This window comes from Penicillium manginii, assembly GCF_028828005.1.
Source record: "Penicillium manginii strain IBT 31320 chromosome Unknown utg000010l:1.0-1143873.0:1.0-1144522.0, whole genome shotgun sequence".
NCBI classification, from domain to species: Eukaryota; Fungi; Ascomycota; class Eurotiomycetes; order Eurotiales; family Aspergillaceae; genus Penicillium; species Penicillium manginii.
The window spans coordinates 1,124,488-1,144,465 of NW_026643111.1; the positions used below are offsets into that span (position 1 = coordinate 1,124,488).

The 19,978-nt window shown below is 46.6% G+C and overlaps 3 protein-coding genes across 3 annotated transcripts; 2 read left to right on the forward strand and 1 right to left on the reverse strand.

Moving 5' to 3' along the window:
• Nucleotides 1-11,246: 11,246 nt before the first annotated feature.
• On the reverse strand, nt 11,247-12,106 carry N7533_013277 (zinc finger BED domain-containing protein; the record flags this gene model as incomplete). Its single annotated transcript, XM_057109927.1, has 3 exons — nt 11,247-11,432; nt 11,491-11,945; nt 12,061-12,106. The coding sequence occupies 3 exons, from the start codon at nt 12,104-12,106 to the stop codon at nt 11,247-11,249; spliced, it is 687 nt and encodes a 228-aa protein (XP_056953512.1).
• A 2,723-nt stretch (nt 12,107-14,829) lies between these two features.
• N7533_013278 (uncharacterized protein) lies at nt 14,830-17,871 on the forward strand (the record flags this gene model as incomplete). The annotated part of the gene is made up of 2 exons (XM_057109928.1): nt 14,830-15,285; nt 15,340-17,871. The coding sequence occupies 2 exons, from the start codon at nt 14,830-14,832 to the stop codon at nt 17,869-17,871; spliced, it is 2,988 nt and encodes a 995-aa protein (XP_056953513.1).
• Nucleotides 17,872-17,893: 22 nt separating this feature from the next.
• On the forward strand, nt 17,894-19,213 carry N7533_013279 (uncharacterized protein; the record flags this gene model as incomplete). The annotated part of the gene is made up of 1 exon (XM_057109929.1): nt 17,894-19,213. The coding sequence occupies one exon, from the start codon at nt 17,894-17,896 to the stop codon at nt 19,211-19,213; it is 1,320 nt and encodes a 439-aa protein (XP_056953514.1).
• Nucleotides 19,214-19,978: the final 765 nt, after the last annotated feature.

Consider the following 19,978-nt stretch of genomic DNA (forward strand, 5'->3'; position numbering starts at 1 on the left):
TGGTACTTCCGAGTTCTGTAACTCGCCATAGGGTGTGTGTCGCGATGGCTTGTTTCGCTGACAAGTGTCGCATTGCCTGATGTAATTTCTGACCTTTCTGTGCATGCTTGGGATGTAGTAGTTCCTTGATAGGAATTCTACCGTTTTTTCCACTCCCATGTGCCCATGCGTGAGGTCGTCGTGGTGTCGCTGTATCGCTTCCTGTTGAAGCTTCTGTGGAACGTAGATCAATCCATGGATGTAGATCAATCCGTCTTCATTGGTGATTCTTTCGGTGGATCCCGTTTTGTGGATCGGGTCACCGATCAGGCTTTCTCTTAGTCTGTTGATCCATCCATCGTTCCTGATTTCGCTGGTGGCGGCTAAGCTCTGGTGGTTATATACTAGATGGCCGTCATTGTCTGACTTGAGTATTGCTGGTACGGCTTCCTTAACCCCTATCGCGTAGTCGGGTCTTCTGCTAAGCGCGTCTGCTTGGCTGTTGGCTGTGCCTGGACAATGTTCGATCCTGTAATCGTATCTTGCCAGGGTTTCTGCCCATCTCGCTTGTCGTCTCGTCAGTTCCTTCGTGCTTGTGAAGAATGTGAGATTCTTATGATCCGATTTGACAAGTATCTGATGTTCTGCTCCTTCCAGGTACGCTCTCCAGACCTTGAGTGCTGACACTATGGCTAGCAATTCCTTGTCGTGGATGTCGTAGTTGAGTTCGGCGGCTATCATTCCCCTGAGACCAGAATGCCACTGGTCTTGGTTTCCCGTCGTCTCCCGGTTGAGTGAGTCGCGCTCCGAGTGCATAGTCCGATGCATCGGTTTCCACTGTGTATGGTTTGCTTGGGTCGGCTGGTGCGAGTATCGTTCGTTCAACGAACACTTTCTTGAGGTCGCTAAACGCTTTTTCTGCTTGGTTGTCCCAAACCCACTTTTGGTCTTTCCTGAGCAGTTTGTTGAGGTTGACCGCAATCTTACCAAACCCGTCGATCGATCGTCGGTAGTAGTTGCATAACCCCATGAACTGTTGGACTTCCTTCACATTCTTGAGTGTTGGCCAGTCTAGGATGCTTCTGACCTTGTCTTCCTGCATGCCAAATCCGTTTTTGCTGATTACGTATCCTAGGAAATCTGTTTCCTGGACGTGAAATTCACACTTCTTGAGTTTGAGCGTGACTTCAGCTTCTCTGAGCTTCTGTAGCACCTTTTTGTTGTGCTGAACGTGTTCCTCCATGGTCTTGGAGAACACTAGGATGTCGTCGAGATATGCCATCACGAAGATATCTAGATATTCTTCCAATACACTGAAGATGAATCGTTGAAACGCTGCGGGTGCATTCGTGAGTCCAAACGGCATGACCGTATACTCAAAATGCCCGTATTTCGTTCTGAACGCTGTTTTCCACTCGTCGCCTTCTTTGATCCTAAGGCGATTGTATGCGTTGGTGATGTCGTATTTGGTGAAATAAACACTTCCTTGGATGCGGTCCTGCATCTCCTGGATAAGAGGTAATGGGTGTCGGTCCTTGATGGTAATGTCATTCAGATGTCGATAGTCCACACATAGTCGAAGCTCATTCCCCTTCTTTGGTACAAAGATGATTGGGTATCCAGCTGATGATGTCGAGTGCCGGATGTATCCCTTTTTGAGGTTTTCGTCGATGTATTCCCTCAGGGTTTTCATCTCAATTGGTGATAGCTGGTAGATCGGCCTGAAGGTCGGCTCCTTGCCTTCCTTGAGTCTAATCTCATGGTCGAACGGACCATGCTTTGGGAGCACACCATCCTTTGGTGGCTCAAACACATCCCGGTACTCTTGGTACTCCTCAGGTATCTGTGTTTCTTCCCCTGTTGCGCAGAGGGCTTGTCGTGATTCGTGGTGTATCATGATGTAGTCCTTGAGTTCGTCGTCCGACATGTCCGGTCGCTGTTCCGTCGTCGCGATAACGTCAACATCCATGATTCTCCCTGATGCCCCGCCTCTGGGCTGCTTGCTCCGCTTAGGGTCAACCTCGTGCGGGCCGCAATAGGTACCTGCCGTCCCGGGGCTAGGCCCTTCAATGCTCGGTGGTTCTTCTCCAGTCCATCTGGTTGTTGTTTGCGTGCAATCGCAGTGTTCGAAGTAGATCTCGTCTCTTCGCCAATCGATTCTTGGGCTATGCTGGCGTAGCCAAGGGACACCAAGTACCACCTCGTACCCTCCTAGATCGGTGATGTCAAAGCATATTGACTCCATGTGGTTCCCGATGACCATGTCGATCCATTCGGTATGGTGGGTGATTCCCTTGCTTAGCTTTTCTCCGTTGAGTCCAACAAGTGGAGTAACCTGATCTTTTCTGACGGTTGGTACTCTACCAGTCGAGACATATCTTGGATCCATGAAGTTTCCTGCGGCTCCTGAGTCAATCATGACTCGTGCACTGATCTCGTTTCCTCCGTGGAAGGTTATCAGTGCTTCCGCCTTCATGTGTTTTCCCCATGCTGTCGCTGCGAGTTGCTGTCTCCACTCTGGGCGTCGCATTCGTGGCGATGGCTTGGGTTCGATCCCTCCATGGTCCAGCTTGCCTTGCATATGCGTCTTGCAGTCGTAGTCATAACATCCAATCGTAGCTCTCAGGTCGTGATCGGGGTGTCGCGCATATCCGATGCAAGCGCAATCTTCCCGGTGACACGGGCATGTTCCTTCCGCGCTAGTGACGTACGGCGCTGTTTCGTCGTCGTCCGAATCGTCAAAGAGGAACTTACGAGGGTCTCCGGGGGCCATGCCACCTGCTTCGTAGAGCCGTCGTAGTTCTTGCTCCTCTTCATAACTCATCCAGTATCTCCTTGGTGGGGTCTCTGGGATTTCTGTGATTTCTTGAACCTCTTCCTCTGTAAGGGTTGTCCAGTGTCGTAGGAGTCCTTCAACTGTTCTTGGAAGTTCATCGTTCCTGGGGGACTCTTGAGGCGTTCCCAGAAACTCGTTCGTTGGTTCCTGGGTGTCAACGGGTTCCCAGGCGTGTTGGGTCCACCCTTGACTTTCTACTGTATTCAGGTCAATCCGCGGATACTGTTCCTGTCTGTCGTACTCTGCGAGCTGGGAGTCGACTGAAGCTGCGTCAGCTTCCTGTGTGGCCCTGAGCTCCTGCTCCTTGGGCTCGGCCTTCCGCCGTTGGCGTTCTTCACGAAGTTTGGTTAGGGCGTCGATGATCCTATCAACCCTTTCCTCGCGGCTTCCTTGGATCTGACTGACCCCTTCGAGCGTTTGACGGATCTCGTCGACCTCTTGCTCGGATAACTCTTCTTTGCTGGTGCGCAGTGGTGGCCGTCCTGCTGTCCACTCGCCTTGTGTCTGGGTTTCTTCTGAGACCTTCGTCTCAGGTTGCTTATTCTCTTGGGTAGCGCAAAGTCGTTGCGCCCTTCCTGTTCCCGTGGTGTCGTACGCTCCTCTTTCTTGAGTCGCGCGCAGTTGCTGTGGTTTCTTGTCGTCTTTCTTGCCACGACAGTCTTTTGCCATGTGGCCTGGTTTGCCACAATTGAAACAGAGTCTGTTGTCCTTTCGACGCTTCTGTTCCTCCATTGGTAGCCTCGCCGCATCGAGCTCCATGGGTCGTGGACCGTACGGGTCACTGTCCCGATTAGGTCGTTGATGCTGTCGCTGAGGCTGGTTCCGTTGATGGTGCGAGCGCCCATAGCCTCGTCGCCATCCCTCCACCTCACGTTTCTGCATCTGTCGGTCGTAAAACCGGTTATCGACTCGGACCGCGAAGTCAATGAGTTCGTCCATTGTTTCGGGTCTGTCCCTTCGCGCTAGCTCATCCTTGATGTGCGACTTGAGTCCTTCATCGTAGTAAGGAATCAATGCGTAATCATCCCACCCGAGGATGGCTGCTTGCTGCATAAACTCCGCAGTGTAGACCGATGCCGACGTTGTTTGTCGAAGTCGCTTCAGCTTTCGTTCAGCTGTTTTCTTGGCGTCGATGTCGCCGAATGTCTTCTCCAGGTGTTCTCTGAATTTGGAATAGCTGGAAAAGATGGTTGTCGCGGTGGTTGACCATTCCGAACTATCTTTCTCATAGTATTCTCGGACATATGGTTCAAGCCAATCCCATGCCTGTCCTCGAAGGTAGGTTGACACGAAGATGACTTTGCTTGCTTCAGTGTTCAACCGAAGTTTGTTGACATCGAGGTACATGTTCATCTGAGTGAGGAACCCTCGCAACTTAGAGCGAGTTCCGTCAAAGTTCTCTGCCTTGGGCAGTTTTGGTGCCATAGGCGATGGTGCCTGGAATTGGGCATCCGTTTGCTGGATGGACTCGCGCAGCTCGTTGATGTCGCGATTGTGTCCTTGGCCGAAGTTGTTGAGCTGGTCGGTAAGGATCTTGATGTGTCTTTCCAAGGCATTCACCTTGGCTTCTTGCTGATCTTCCCAGTCGTCCTCGCGCCGAGTTTGTGTCTGCGGCGGGACGGGAACTGGTGTCTTTCTGTTGTTACTGCCGGTGGCGGACATGATGATTAAACTTCACAGTCTCGGTTGACAGGGCGATTAATGTGTTACACGCTTTGCTAACTGGTCACAGTGAGTGGTTAGATCTGGGTGGACAACTTACCAGTTGTCGTCTGTGTCGTTGGTTGTCGTGATATCTATCACTCGTACTCCTCAAGTATCAACTCGCAATCGTACCGTTGCTGTGCTAAGCCTTACACGGACTCGGATCTTATAGAGTAACTTCAAGGAGGCGCCAGGTAGTGCGCCAAGTAGGTCAGTCCGAAGAGCTCCCCTACTTGTAGTATGTTTGTCACAGGACTGAAACTGAATGAAGAGTAATCCCAAAAGGTATACTGTAGTAACTTAGATTGATTAATCGCGAAGAGCTAAATACATGTGTGTAAGGAGTGTCCTTATATATCTAATCCTTCGTGGCGTGGTATATCGGAGGGTACACCTGGTGGTATACCAGATTGTGCCCTTCCATCTACCTCTTGGTATACCCGCTGGTATACCCTGTGATTACGTGCTTATCGCATGGCGTCCTTGTCCCCGCGTCGGGTGTTATCGTACGAACCTCCACGACTTTTCTGGGTTACTAGGAACTCGTGGTGATTCGTGCGATGGTCTGGTTCCTGTGGCGCCTTCCGTCGCGCGCCCTAGCTTGTCGTGCGGACCGAGCTACCGTAGGGTGGAACGACCCGTAGGGACCAGCCCGACGCAAGATGCTGCCCTTCGCACGATGCCTGGGTTAACCATGTCTTCCCCATCCGTTGACCCAGTTATCCTGTATCGTGTGGCTCTGGTGGGAAGGCCATGGTTTCTTATGATGTTCCGCACGTGACCTGTGGGCGGTTGTGGTGGTTGCAAAATGATTGGCTCTCGATGGCCCATTTGTGAGTTGCAGCCCCCGCGTCGCGGGGTCCGTAACATCTAGATCCAATATCCATCACTTAAGCAAATCCTCTTCAATTTCATCCAATTTTAAGTAATTTACACAAGTAGTATTACAATAACCGATCCCCTTAACACAGTTACGTAATATTATATAAGGTACCTTATAGACACACACAACTTCAGTAATAGAAGCTATTTACTTATTTCTTAGCGTCTATATAGCAAGTTCAATCCTGCCTTCTTGCTTAATAAGTTTACACGTTCATCCGGTACGAATTAGTAGCATAGTGGTGGTTTAAAGATAGAGATACTACACACAACACAATTTTTTTGAGGTGGTAGCGGCTTAGTGGTGCTGGCGGTTCAGTGGTGAAACACGTTATCAATTCTGCCAAGGTGGATAGGAGTACAGAAAGACCGCTTTTCCGGATAGGTGAATTTCGTGACCTATACTAGTATAGAATAGATTATTTTCGTAACCTATACTAAACCTAATTTACCTTAAGGGGTTTGAATTATAATTCTCTAATACCTAAGTAGTTAAGGTTTCTATAATTATATTTCTCTTAATTAGGTATAGTTATCTAAAGTTATTCAATAATATTAATATTCTAGAACCCTATAGCTATAGCTATATAGGTCTCCTAGACTAATCTTAAATAGTATTCCTAATAAAAACTATATAGGTAGGGTATATTTACTACTAGATTTAGCCCTACTGTATTATTCCCTCGGGAATGGTCGACCATTCCACGCTTTTCGTCCGTGCGCTCTATAATAAAGCGCCCGGTAGACTGCAGCGACCTGGTCTGCTATTACGCAAATTTTGTCCGTGTACTTTAACCAATTATAGCGCGATGTTGCCTTGTGTTTGTGCCGCTCCCTCTTCATAAGAGGCATCACCGAAAAAGCAAAGTATGTTCTCAAACGCGATGAACGCGTTCCTAAGAGAAAACCGAATATTGTTGTATTATCCTTAATATCCTTCTCAACGATATTAATTTACTCCAGAGCGGTCAGATTAGCCTACTAAACCAATCCTATTACCCAATATCATCTATATATCTAGTATCTTCTCCCAAATAGCCCTATCTTCCCTTATATTTAGATTAGGGTGAACATATTACTATATATACAATTTACTGATATACTATATCTACAGTAGGCTCTTAGGAAAGTATTTATTTTTGAAAGAAATACGGAATTTCTCTAAGAGAGCACTAAAAACTTAATTAATACCTTTATCAACACTATTTCAAAAGTAGTAGCCTAGTAAAGTCTTAACTAAATAGATCCCTACACTATTCTGCTCTAAAGATACTTCTAGAATTCTAATATTATCAATATCCCTTCCTTAGCATAAGCTATAAGTTAATAGAATAGTATATAACAAAGATATATATGCTTAACTAATCTTCTCTATAACCCAATATCAAACTACTATATATATCGGTCTGTTTATAAACCTAGACTTAATTAATAGTAAATTAGTTATACTAGGTAGTACTCTCCGACCACAGTAATAGCCTAAAAGATATTAGTAAAGACTATCTATCTAGCTTACTATTAACTACAAATATAGTCTTTATATATAATATTTAACAGTAAGAGTAGTACTTTTAAACTATTAGTTAATAGAGAAATACTCTTACCTATATAGAGGTAGAAACTTACAAAGGAACTTAGCTATAGCTTAAATAGACAAAGTAAATAAGTATATACTAAGAGATCCTATAGAATATCCTAAAGAGAATAATACTTCTTCCTACTATTTCCAGTATTAGGTATAGCTTCTACTTAGGTTTTTACTGAGACTAGAAACTTATAAGTTTAGCTATAGATAAAGATTATATATACTACTTAGTTATAGTAGTTAATATAGTACTAGACTATTATAAGGATACTATATAGTATATTAGACAACTAATTCTAACTTAGCTAAAAAGTTGTATAGCTATAGAGACCTTTATGAATATTATACTATAAAACCCTATAACAAAATACGCCAAAGCTCCGGCTATAACAACCGATAGGTGACACCTAAGTGGCACCCGTGCCGACAGCTAAGCAGCACCTATGCCGATGGCCGAGCAGCACCCATACCGATGGCCGAGCGGCACCCATACCGACGGCTGAATAGCACCCGTGCTGACGCCTGAGTGGCACTTATGCTGATGCCTAAATGGCGCCCATATTGGCACCTCAGCTCACCGATACCCCGCTTATGGCGCCCGTATTGGCACCTCAGCTCACTGATACCCCGCTGATAGCGCCTATACATCGCCTAAACCTACCTATAACGAATAGGGTAGTTATAACAATAAAAACTAGGTGTAGCTATAATACTTGATATACATATAGGACCTTCTTGCCCATAGAATAACATACAGAACAAGACAAGCAAGACAATCAATACAACATCAGCAAACATTGCAAACAACAATCTTCTTCCTTATTGAACAAACCCTAATACCTTCTTCTTTATCCAACCTTCCCTAAGCCTATTGAGACATACAAAGTCTTAGAACCTTACTATATCTTTTTCTTTCCTTAGAACCTAATAAAGCCAAAATTAATACTAATATATATAGAAACAGTTTATTACATTCGTTCTACGAGTATTTTACCGTAGGCCTCTAGCTTATTAGAAACTTTTAAGACTTAAGTTCCTACTTTAGTATCTTTAGGTCCTAGAACAAATCTAGGCTAACTTACTTTAAGTAGTAACTAGGGATTTATCTTCCTAGTAGTCTTTTACTAAAGTAAATTTAGGTCTGAAAAAAATAGTTAGTATAACTAGTCCTAATATCTCTCTAGAAGTATATAGTAAAGAAAGTCAAGATAAATATAGTATTTCTAAGAGTAATAAAGATAAAGAAAATTATATATTGTAGTGGGGATTTCGATCTCAATATCGGAGTTAGGTAACTGAGACCTTAGTAATAGGGCTACTATTTAGTTTCGAGGAAATAAGTAGCGTTCGTTCTCTAGTATTAATATCAGAATGTATATTCCCCTTTTCGAAATATTCTATGGAGACTACTGAGGTTGTGGTATCGATATACTACCTAGGAGAGATTCTATTATTTATTCAATTATTTCTCTATAGTATTATACTCTATCTACTACTTTTCTGTACTCTTTAAGTGTAATAGTTTTGTCCTCTTACAATTAATCTATCTACTTAATAGATAGCTAGTAAGTATTTATGAATATTATACTATAAAACCCTATAACAAAATACGCCAAAGCTCCGGCTATAACAACCGATAGATGACACCTAAGTGGCACCCGTGCCGACAGCTAAGCAGCACCCATGCCGATGGCCGAGCAGCACCTATACCGATGGCCGAGCGGCACCTATGAATATTACAAATATTACCGTTGCCTAGGCTATACAAGCCTTAGAGAGCGGATGTAACTATGCCAGTGCCCCGAGTGCAACTATGCCGGTGCCCGGGGGTTACTGTGCCAGTGCTCTGGGGTTACCGTGCCAGTGCCCCGGGTGTAACTAGACTGCGGCACTAACCGCAAAGACCGCGGTTAACCTAAAACCTAACCAAAACCGCAGCGGTTTTGGTCTTCATATCAAAACCGCAAATTTTTGCGGTTCGGTTTTGGTCTTCATCCCAAGACCGCAAAATTTTGCGGTTCGGTCTTGGTCTTCAAATGAAAACCGCTGCGGTTTTGCGGTTAACCGCGGTCTTGTAAACAATACAAACATGCTAAGCCTCGTGACCTGCTGGGCAGATAGATTTTTATGCAGTTTTTTTGGTAATTTTGTTGTTTTGGTCATGTATGAGAGCTCTGACTAATTTTCAGGCGAAGAGTCATCTCCAGGATATACGGAATACAGAGACTACAGAACAAAGAAACTGGATAGAAGAACAAATCAAGAAATATAATCTGACAGTATTTAAGCTACAAAGGCGCCAGTTGGAACCCCTCTGGCATTTTAGGCTTCTTGCGAATCCGCGTCGCTCGCTGTGTGCCTTCGTGTTCCATTTGATCCTCCTGCGAGCTAGTACTTCCAGAACGCGCTCGTTTTTGTGTCTCTCCTGATGGCTCCTGTCTATCTTCCTCCTCTTCCTCCTCCTCCTCCTTCTCTCCTTCCTTCTCTTCAATATCGCTAATTGGATCCAATGCTGGAAGAGGGGCTATTGATCCTCTGTCTTGTTCAATCATCGCTGCCTCACCCGCTAGTACAAGCTCTTTTGTAAAGTCAATCTCTCTCTGTTCAACCTCGAATTTTACAGCACACGATTGCAGCATCAACTCCTTGATAGTATCAGCGTTAAGGCGGCCCCGTCTGTAGTGACAAATATCTCGAGCACAGTTAAAAAGACGCTCAACACCTGCGCCACTCGCAGGAATTGAAAGAATATCCCGGGCTAGAGCAGCCAGCACTGGGAACTCTTTTTGATGCTCCTTCCAGAATAAACGGGGCTGTTGTGAAATAAGGCCTAGATAAAATTAGTATCTGAGATAGGCAGACAGGCAATTAGACTTACCTTTTGCAAGATATCGAGCCAGTTCATCATCATCCTCCTCTGCTGGTACTTCTGCTGCATAAAATGAAGTCTGTGAGTCACACAGCATCTCAATCTCATTAATATCACTGGAGTTCTGCTGGACATTAGAGGATGATTCTTCAGCCTGATCTGAAAATCGCCGTTTGTATCGCCAGAACTCTTTTTCAAGACGCCCACGATATCTTGCACCAAAATCAATATCCCCTTGCCAATCTTTTGAGGTAAAGAATCGAAGTTTCTTTGATGGGGCAAGAATGGTAGCAATACCATAAAGATCCCCATAAAACTCCTTATCAGTTGCTTGATAATACTCAGAAAGCTTTTCCCTTGCCGCCTGCAATGCCCTCAGCATTGATTTCTTCCATGGGAGTCTCTTTCGGCGAAGCTGGTTCTCGGAGTTCTCCAGGTGATTGAAAAGCTTATTGTAAACACCAAAGATAAGATGGATTGTGGTGTCTTTTGTTTTTGAGAGAGCAGTTGTGAACTTGAAGAATGGCTCAGTGATACACAGTAAGTAGTCGATCTGACGCCATTCTTCTTTGTCAAGCTGAAAATGGAGATAGCCGTGTGCTGTACAGTATTCTTGAAAGCTCTTCTGTAGTCGCTTGGCTCGGCCGAGCATCAGAAATGTAGAATTCCATCGAGTCCGTACATCTTGAAGAGGAAGCAGTCGAGGCTCCTGGGACTGGATTACAAGAAATGCAGCTCGGCGCTGAGGACTTGCATTAATAAAGATAGCAAGATTTCGGATCTACAGATAACTATTATTAGCTGTTATCCTCTCTCTCTCTCTTTTTGCTGAATCATCACATACCTTGTTCAATGTCTGGATAATCTCTCTCTTTGATTGCTGAGAACGCGCCTGGCGCTCACGGTCATCTGACCATCCATCCTCTGCCTCATTATTGGATGGCATTGCTTTTATTTTTCCGAGAAGTTGATTCAGACTCAGTTGGATCACATGGGCCAGGCATGGAACACGAAATATACCATTACCAAGCCCGTCACTTCCAACACCCTGACTTTTGAGCTCATCCTGAATACTGAGCATCATTGTATTGTTATTGGTAGCATTATCAGTTGTTACTGACAGAACCCGATCGGCAATTTTATACTTTTCGAGAATACCAATAACTACTGAGCTTAGGTTACTCCCAGTATGTGAGCCTTGTAAGGGTTCAAAGCCAAGTAGAGCCTCTCGATACTCCCAATCGTTATCCAGAAAATAACCAGTAATAGCCATAAAGCCCTGCTGGAAAGGTGATGTCCAGCAATCAAGTGATAGAGATAGTCTACTATCCTCTGGGAGCATATCTATTATACTCTGTTGTCCTTGTTGGATATTCGAGTGTAGTTGTCGGCTAATCGTCCGGGGCGAGGGTAGTTTGACCCGTGAGAGGAGCAACAGCAATTAGATCAGCTAATTCCTGGAATTCTGGACGATCAAGGATACGGAATGGGAGCCGTGCGACGAGGATAAGAGAAAGGACTTTCTGGGCAAGCGCTTCTTCAGAGAAAGTAGTTAAAGTTGCTCTTGAAGTTTGTGACTACAAATTATAAGTTATTAGCTAAAAGCAGTATCTTAAAGAGAGTATATATACTTACCTGCTTCGCAAGTAACTTGCCAATCCCATGCTTTGGATGACAGGTATTCCCTTTCAGATGTGTGTTCATTGGTGATGTTCCTCCACGCCGAATATTTGGATGAGTAAGTGTAGTAAGGCAACGCTTACACATAACTTTAGGCTCTCCTGTCCGTTCATGAGCTACTTGCTCAAAGTGATCCCAGACTGAAGCTCTCTTTTTGTGGTCCCAATGAATGGTGGTCTCGATGTCTTTTCTTGTGCCATACTCTGTTTGAAGCCACCACTCAGTGAAATCCTTCCGAGTTTGGCCTGTTGCGGGGTCCATTTCTACAAGGATCCAAAATCGCTGAAGATGTGGCCCAGTACGTGTAAGGAATAAGGGCGCTCGCGGTAATTGCAGTTGTTGAGAGCAAATGGATGGTGTAATTGACTCGGTGGCAGTACGACAATATGTATTGAGTGATGGTAGGTCATCTGGTAGGAGAAAGTCAGTATCAGAATGCTGATCGGTGAAGACTGATGAAGTATAGGCCATCTTTGGCTATGGTCTTAAGAGCCAATATGTGTAAATGAGAGACAAACAACTTACAAGATTCGACGAGAGGACCACAAACACCAGACGCGACCGAGGACATTGATGAGTTGCAAAAGCAATTATAGAGTGGAGTCAAAGATATACTCTAATTGGATATTAGAGCTACTAATGCGGTTATCCTGCGGTTAACCGCAAAGACCCCTCACAATAACCGCACTAAGATTACCGAAAACCGCAAAAACCGCAAGATAACCGCAAGATAACCGCAAAATACCCCTGAAAACCGCAAAAACCACAGGATAACCACAAGGTAACCGCAGCACGACCGCAAGATAACCATTTATCACTGCAACTTTGCACTTTTAGGACACACTTTTTTAACACTTTTATATTGTAATACTAGATTAAAAATTATTAGGGATAGGTAAAAAAAACTAGCTCTTTTACAACATATGATCAAAATTCAGAATACTTAAAAATTAGTCAAGTTAGGCTTTTCATGTTCTACTGACCTAAAGATGCAGCATAATCTCTCTAAGTCAAATATATATTTCTGCGATAACTATACTCGATTACAAAAACTAATCACAACACACAGTAAATCTCGCCAACAATATCCAAAATCCAACTTCGAACTTGAATTTTTTGTAGACTAATATTTTATCTTTTAGAATACTGCTCTATTTCAAATTATTTCCAACAGAAAGTAAGAAAAATAAATGATTACAGTAGTAATAACGAAACCATATGTAAGAATGCATTATTTGAGCTTAGTTATCAGGTGTATAAAAACGGTGGGGTGGCTTAGATAGGTAAGATCTTCATCTTTTATGCTAGTGCGGTTAACCGCAAGGTAACCGCATTGCGGTTTTGGTTAACCGTAAAATTTGCGGTTAGGTTTTGGTAAAGATCTTAGAACCGCAAACCGAATCGATTTGGGTTTGGTAAAGATATGAAAGCCGCAGACCAAATCGATTTGGGTTTGGTTAGCATTTGAAGACCAAACCCAAAACCGTGCCGCAGTCTAGGTGTAACTATGCCAGTGCCCCGGGTGTAACTATGCCGGTGCCCCAGGGGTTACTGTGCCAGTGGCCCGGGTGTAACTATGCCGGTGCCCCGGGTGTAACTATGCCGGTGCCCGGGGGTTACTGTGCCAGTGCTCCGGGTGTAACTATGCTAGTGCCCCGGATGTAACTATGCCGGTGCTACTGCTACCATACTTAGCAATATTGCCTAAGCCAGCTAAATATATATATAACCTTCTCCCCCCATACACAACACAGAACAAGACAATCAAGACAATCAAGACAATCAAGACAAGCAAGACAATCAATACAATATCAGCAAACATTGCAAACACCAATCTTCTTTATCAAACAAGCTAAACACCTTCTTCTTCTTCATCCAACCTTCCCTAAGCCTATTGAGACATACAAAGTCTCAGAAAATCTAACTTAGTAGGAAAAGTAAGGTTTAAACCTAATATTTATAGTATAATCTATATTAGTCAGTCCCAGTCTATAATAGATTATACACAGAAAAGTAGGCGTATTGGCTATAATAGATAGCCTAGTAAGACAATTATAATATAGACTAAAGATTAGACTATTAGGCAGAAATACCATCCATTTTGGATATATAATATACCCTAGGATAAGCATACCTATAGTAGAGAGTATTAAGAGATATTTTAGGGTTTTAGGGTTTATAGATAGATATTAAGAGTAAGTTATATTAGGGTTCTACAATTATTTATTATTCGTATAGTAGTTTAAACCTATTATATAAGTTCTTAATATATAGAAAAGCCATTTCCAAGCCAGTTACTAGTTTTAATCTATCCCATGGGGGGTAAATTCAATGAGGCCCATTGAATTTTTTAGGGTTTTGTTAAGTATGGGGGAAAAAAGTGGGTCCAGGGCCCATTGAATTTAGATTTCAAACCCCCATTGAATTTAGCAAAATAATGTCGTAGAGTTTCCAGATTTCGATATATTTTAATTTAGTATTAGTTTTATTCCATAGCCAAATTTAAGCACAATCAGAGCATATCCAGTATCGATTTTGTCCCCCACAAAGTAGCAAGATTTTTTGATGGGGTAACCACCAGCCGCCGGTCGCGACCAGTCAAACCCACCAACATCAACAACCACCATATGTAGTTTAGTCATAGGATTTGTTTTTTTTTGTTTCAAATTTCAGGGGGGTTTTCCCAGATCCCCCATCATCATCCCATTTTATTTTGGGTCCATTTGAACAACATTGAGTTGATCCCATTTCCCAGATATACAATACCAGCCGATATATAGATTTCCATATCCGACATGGACACCGAATACCAGGCCCACGAATTATTTTGTGTCAATGCCGAATTTCGCGTGTTGATTTGCCAGAAATGTCAATGTGCCGTACGCCGGGGACAGATCAAGGCCCATTTAAGTAGTACCGTACATCGGATACCCATTTCGTGGGTACAGTATATCGACAGAGTGATCCAGCAGTGGGATCATATTGATGATCACCCAGAGGTGGATAGTTGGCCCCGCCAGATTGATCAACCCATCCCCGAGTTACCCGTTTATCAGGATGGATTATTGTGCCAGCAATGTGAGGTATATACATGCCGCCAGATCCGTACGATGAAGGCACATTGGATAGAGGCCCATCAGTATCGTGTACAGCAAAGCCGCGGTCGTCCCACACCCAGACAGGAAAAAGCCATCCAGGCCGCCATTAACGCCAATAGCCGAGCCGTTGCGTGTCAGCGTATATTCAGCCAAGGCCCCGGTTCACATTATATTCATATTGTGCAGCCCAATCCCAATGAGCCCCCCCATAGACCCCGTGGAAGACCCCGACCGGATTCACCAGTTAGTGCAAATGGTTGAGGAGTATCAGCAGCAAGATCAACAGGCCCATGAAACCATCATCCAGGCCGGGGAGTTAGATGAAGCCACGCCATGGTTGAATCGGACGGGGTGGGTTCGGTATTTACAAGGGACCCCCCGGCAGCCATTATTCGAGAGTACCCAGCGCCCCGAGGAGGATGCCGAGGGACCAGAGCGTATCGCATTGGTCATTTGGGAGGCCATGGAGCGATTGGCATCGGTGAGCCAGGAGATCGCCAAGGCGTGCGGGCATTTAGTACGCATTGATGTGGTCCGTACGATGAAGGACGAGAGTCCACATAAGCCATTATTGGCATATTTAGATGCCACCGCCATTCAAAAGCATGTGGCACCGTGGCAGCAGATTATGATGTTTTTTGCACGAACCCAGGTATGATCACGTCCGTACCCGATATCAGACACCCAGGTTGATTCACCATCCCAGATTGAACATGATTGGGAATCACCCAAGTATTCATTTACCCCCCGACAGCAGCAGTTATGGGATGCCGTGTGGCGCCATGCCCAGGCCCAGGCCAGTTGTCCCGACCCCGAGGATGATGAGCCCGAGCCATTCGAGATTCGTCCCATCGAGCATGCATTATTAACGTTTTGCATCGATTTATTACGCCAGAAGATCCGCAACGATGAATATGGATGTGCCATGATTTGTGCCACCGCCGTGATTGGATGCGGGCAGTTTGGTTGGGCCACGCCCGAGAATTTCCCCCCCCGGATATCCAGTTTGATCAAGATCGCGCGGTTTTTTATTTTGCACAAAGCATTGCGGTTAGACCCCCGGTCATCGGAGATCCGTCGTGGGTTCGCCGGGCAGCAGAACCCGCCATGGTTTGAAGGTGATATGATCGGCATCGATGAGGCATATGCCCACGATGATGAAGGATATGGCAGTGCCCCCCCATCCCCGGTGGCCATGCGTAGTTCCCCCCCCACCAGCGATGACATATTAGGAGCATTGACACAGGAGCAGCGCCAGCATCCCGACCGAACGTTCCCCGAATGGGTCACATATTTGGTGGATTTATTCATGGTTCGTGGGACCAATGGCCCCGTCCAGTGGTGGTTAGATTTACGTACGTACGGACGGACGATATTTATGAATACCCCCAGCGAGGGTCATATCGGGTGGAAGTCCGGAGATGAATTGTTGTACAAACAGATCCATTTTACCATGGGCCATTTCCGCGGATTTGTGCATGGGTTGGTTGGCCGGTTACGGCAGCAGTTGGTCCACGAGTTGATGTTTTGCACCGATCACCCGCCCCCAGCCATCCCGTGGGATCATTTGTACGATGATGCCACGCAGAGTGCCACCGGATGGAGTTTTTTACAGGATTTACGTACATCGTGGCCGGTCCAGGGTCCGACGTGGTTCATGGAGCGTATCCGCCACGAGCCCCGATTACAGCGTCAGTTTGTACAGTCCCACGGGGCCGGGTTCCGGATGCCCGCCATCGATCGGTTTTTTCGAGTGGTGAGCCAGTTCCGTGAGCGGTTAAGCGTGGCCGTCCATGTTTGTGCCGGTCAACCCAGCCGGGGTCCCGAGTTAATGAGCATCCGGCATCGTAACAGTGAGCGAGAGCGCCGCAATATATTCATTGAGGATGGCATGGTCACATTTGTCAGTCGATACCATAAGGGGTTCCATGTGGCCAATGATACCAAGGTGATTTTCCGATATTTACCCCGGGAGATTGGTGAGTTGGTCATATGGTATTTATGGTTAGTATTGCCATTTGTGGAGCAGATGCAGTCATATCAGCGGCATATACGGGGCGAAGCCGCCACCATCGGTCGACGGGCCGAGTATGTATGGTCCCCGGATCCCGATCGGCAGACCGAGTGGAGTAGCGTCCGGTTACGGGAGGTATTGAAGCGCGAGACCGCGATTGGATTGGATGGGCAGAAGTTGGGATTACAGGCATACCGTGACATCGCCATCGCCATCAGCCGGCGGTATTTACGCCCCAGCAGTCAGTTCCAGGCCAACACCGAGGAGGAGGCCCCCGACATTGACGACGAGACATCCATGGATGATGATGGGATCCGAGCATTCATTGCGGATATCCAGGCCGCGCATTCCGCCAGCATTGCCGGGACGCAATATGGCCGGATGATGATGGAGAATCCCAACACCACGGCCCGGCACCGCGAGTTATTCCGCCAGGTGAGCCAGGATTGGCATTATTTTTTAGGATTCGAGTCCACCCGTATCGAACATGACCGCCGGGCCCCCGGCACCAAGCGTAAGCCCAACCCATGGGAAGTCGAAACGGCCGAGGCCCGTACGCAGCGTCGATATGATTTACACCAGACCAACATAGACGAGGCATTCCAGCACATGATGGGGAGCAACACCGTAGCATTGCGGGGGCAACAGGGTCCCGTATTACAAGCCATCAAGCATGGGGTAAGCCCCATTGTGGCGGTCATGCCCACCGGGGGAGGTAAGAGTGTGTTGTTTATGTTGCCCGCGTGGGTGAGTGGCCGTGCCGGGTTAACCATCGTGGTTGTTCCATTGATTGCATTACGCGGTGACATGGAAGCACGATGCCAGCGATTGGGGATTTCATGTGCGGTATGGGACCCCCGACGGCCACCCGATGGGGTATCCATCGTATTGATCACGCCCGAGAGCACCGACAGCGATGCATTTGCCGATTTTGTGACCCGGCAGCGGATGTTACAGCGATTAGATCGGATTGTGGTGGACGAGTGCCATATGGTATTAAGTCAACAGGAGCGATTCCGGCCATTATTCCAGCAGTTGGGCAAGTTACGAACCGCAGCCACCCAGATCGTGATGTTGACCGCGACATTGCCCCCCCCGCAGCGAGGAATTATTATTCCATCGGATGCATTGGGTCCGGGATCAAGTGGTATTATATCGGGGCCACACCAGCCGGCCCAATATCGCATATCGTGTCCATACGATCCCCGTAGACGATGGATATGACCATCCGTTCCAGTAGGTGCAGATGCGGAGTGTGATCCAGTTCATCCAGGACCGTGTTCGCCGAGCGTACCCCGGCCGGGTGATCATATATGCCACCGTCCGGGCCCATGTCACCGCATTGGCCGAGTTATTAGGTTGTGCCGCATACCATAGCAAGCAGGTGGACAAGGAAGGGATTTTGGCATCATTCCGCCACCAGGCCGGGGCGGTGATCACGGCCACCAGTGCGTTAGGGATGGGGATTGATATCCCCGATATCCGCAGTGTGATCCACGTTGGTCAGCCCCGGACCATGTTAGATTACGCGCAGGAAAGTGGGCGGGCCGGGCGTGATGGACAGCCCAGCGAGGCGATTATCATCCAGGCCGAGGGTCAGACGATGGGGCGGGAATGCCGTCCGTTTTGGATGCACGATGCGCCCCCGGACGACCATGCCCATGTTGTTGAGTATATGGAGGCGGCGGTGACGGGTTGCCGGCGAGTGATATTGGATGGGTATTTGGATGGACCCATCGAGGAATACCAACGACAGCGATGTGGTGATCGGGTGGTCGAGTCCGCATGTGATGGATGTATGCCCAATTGGGAAGACCAGGAGTCCCGGATTGGATCCGCGTCCCCCGTTATCGCCGATGACCCGATGGTTGATGTTGGGGCGGTTGAGCCGGTGATGGCCGGCCCGACGGAGGATATTCCCAGCACCATGGCCCGGGCCGTACCAATCGCCATCCAGCATACATTTCGGCAACAGGATATCCAACGGGCCGAATTATGCCAGCAGGCGGATGGGAGGGCCGGTCAGCAATATGAGGATGAAGAGTTTTTGATCCGTGAGATTGAGAAGTGGGTTGATCGTTGTTGGACATGCAGCCAAGGAGGCCGTGACGATGGACATGAGATGTGGAAGTGTTGGTATGGTGAAGGGGGCAGCGGCAAGATTGCGCAGGCCAGTAAGGATTGGATGGTCAAGATTCGACGGCAGATTTCGTACGATGGGTTCACGGCGCATTTTTGGTGTGGGATGCCGCAGTATATATGTCCGCGGAGCGATCGGCGAACGGAGCATAGTCCGCAGACGGTCCAGGCATGTGATGGATATCGTACGGCATTGATTCCGACGATTGCGATGATGGTGCATGGGCCCCATGCCAATGCAGTAATCCGAGAACGGTGGTTCCAGCGATTGAGTGAGCATGGGGTGGATAATATCCGGGCGAACGATACAGAGTTGATTCGGTATTTGGGACAGATGGCGCGGAATTGTGGACGAAAGCGAGCGCAGATTACGGAAGAGTTTATTTGGTTACGGAGAGCATATCAAGGAGTTGAGCGTGGTGGGTAGGTGGAAATCGAGAGCGGCGTTCGTGTTTTCCGTATTCAAGTAATAAAGACGATGGCCAAATATATGTTGTCATGTTGCCGGGTTCCATGGTTGATTCAGTGTATTTCCAGGTGAGAGGGATGATTACGGTAGAAATATATGGGAATTATAGGGTCAGGAGGATAGATATATGATGGGTATTAGGAAGGTGATATACAGGACGATTGTATAGTAAGTGATAAGGTCATTAGTGATAGGGATCGTGTGTTATACGGAGATCGAGGTTTAGAAGTTGGGAATGTTCCGAGAGATGCCAGTGGTGAGGGTTTATGGATGGGTGGTGAGGGTTTGTAGATAGGTGGTGAGGGTTTATGGATGGGTGGTGAGGGTTTGTAGATAGGTGGTGAGGGTTTATGGATGGGTGGTGAGGGTTTGTAGATAGGTGGTGAGGGTTTGTAGATAGGTGTTTAGGGTTATATATGTTGGTGTTCCAAAGTTGTTTGTTATTAGATAAGTGGTTCCAACCCGTCCGAGAGTGCATAGGAAGAGATCAGAGTAACAAAAGTCAGTAAATCAGTTACAAGGTTTTGATATAGATAGCAAGGGACCCAGGGCCCATGAGATGAGGGTTTTCGGGGTAGAACCCGGTCAGAGGGTGGTTTTAGGGTTTTGGCATTGATATTAACCCGGGCCCGGGCCCGGGTGGTGAGTTTTAGGGTTGAAACCCGTTGTCCGAGTGGTAGGTTAGTGGAAACCCGAGAGTATTTTAGGGTTTAGGGTTTAGGG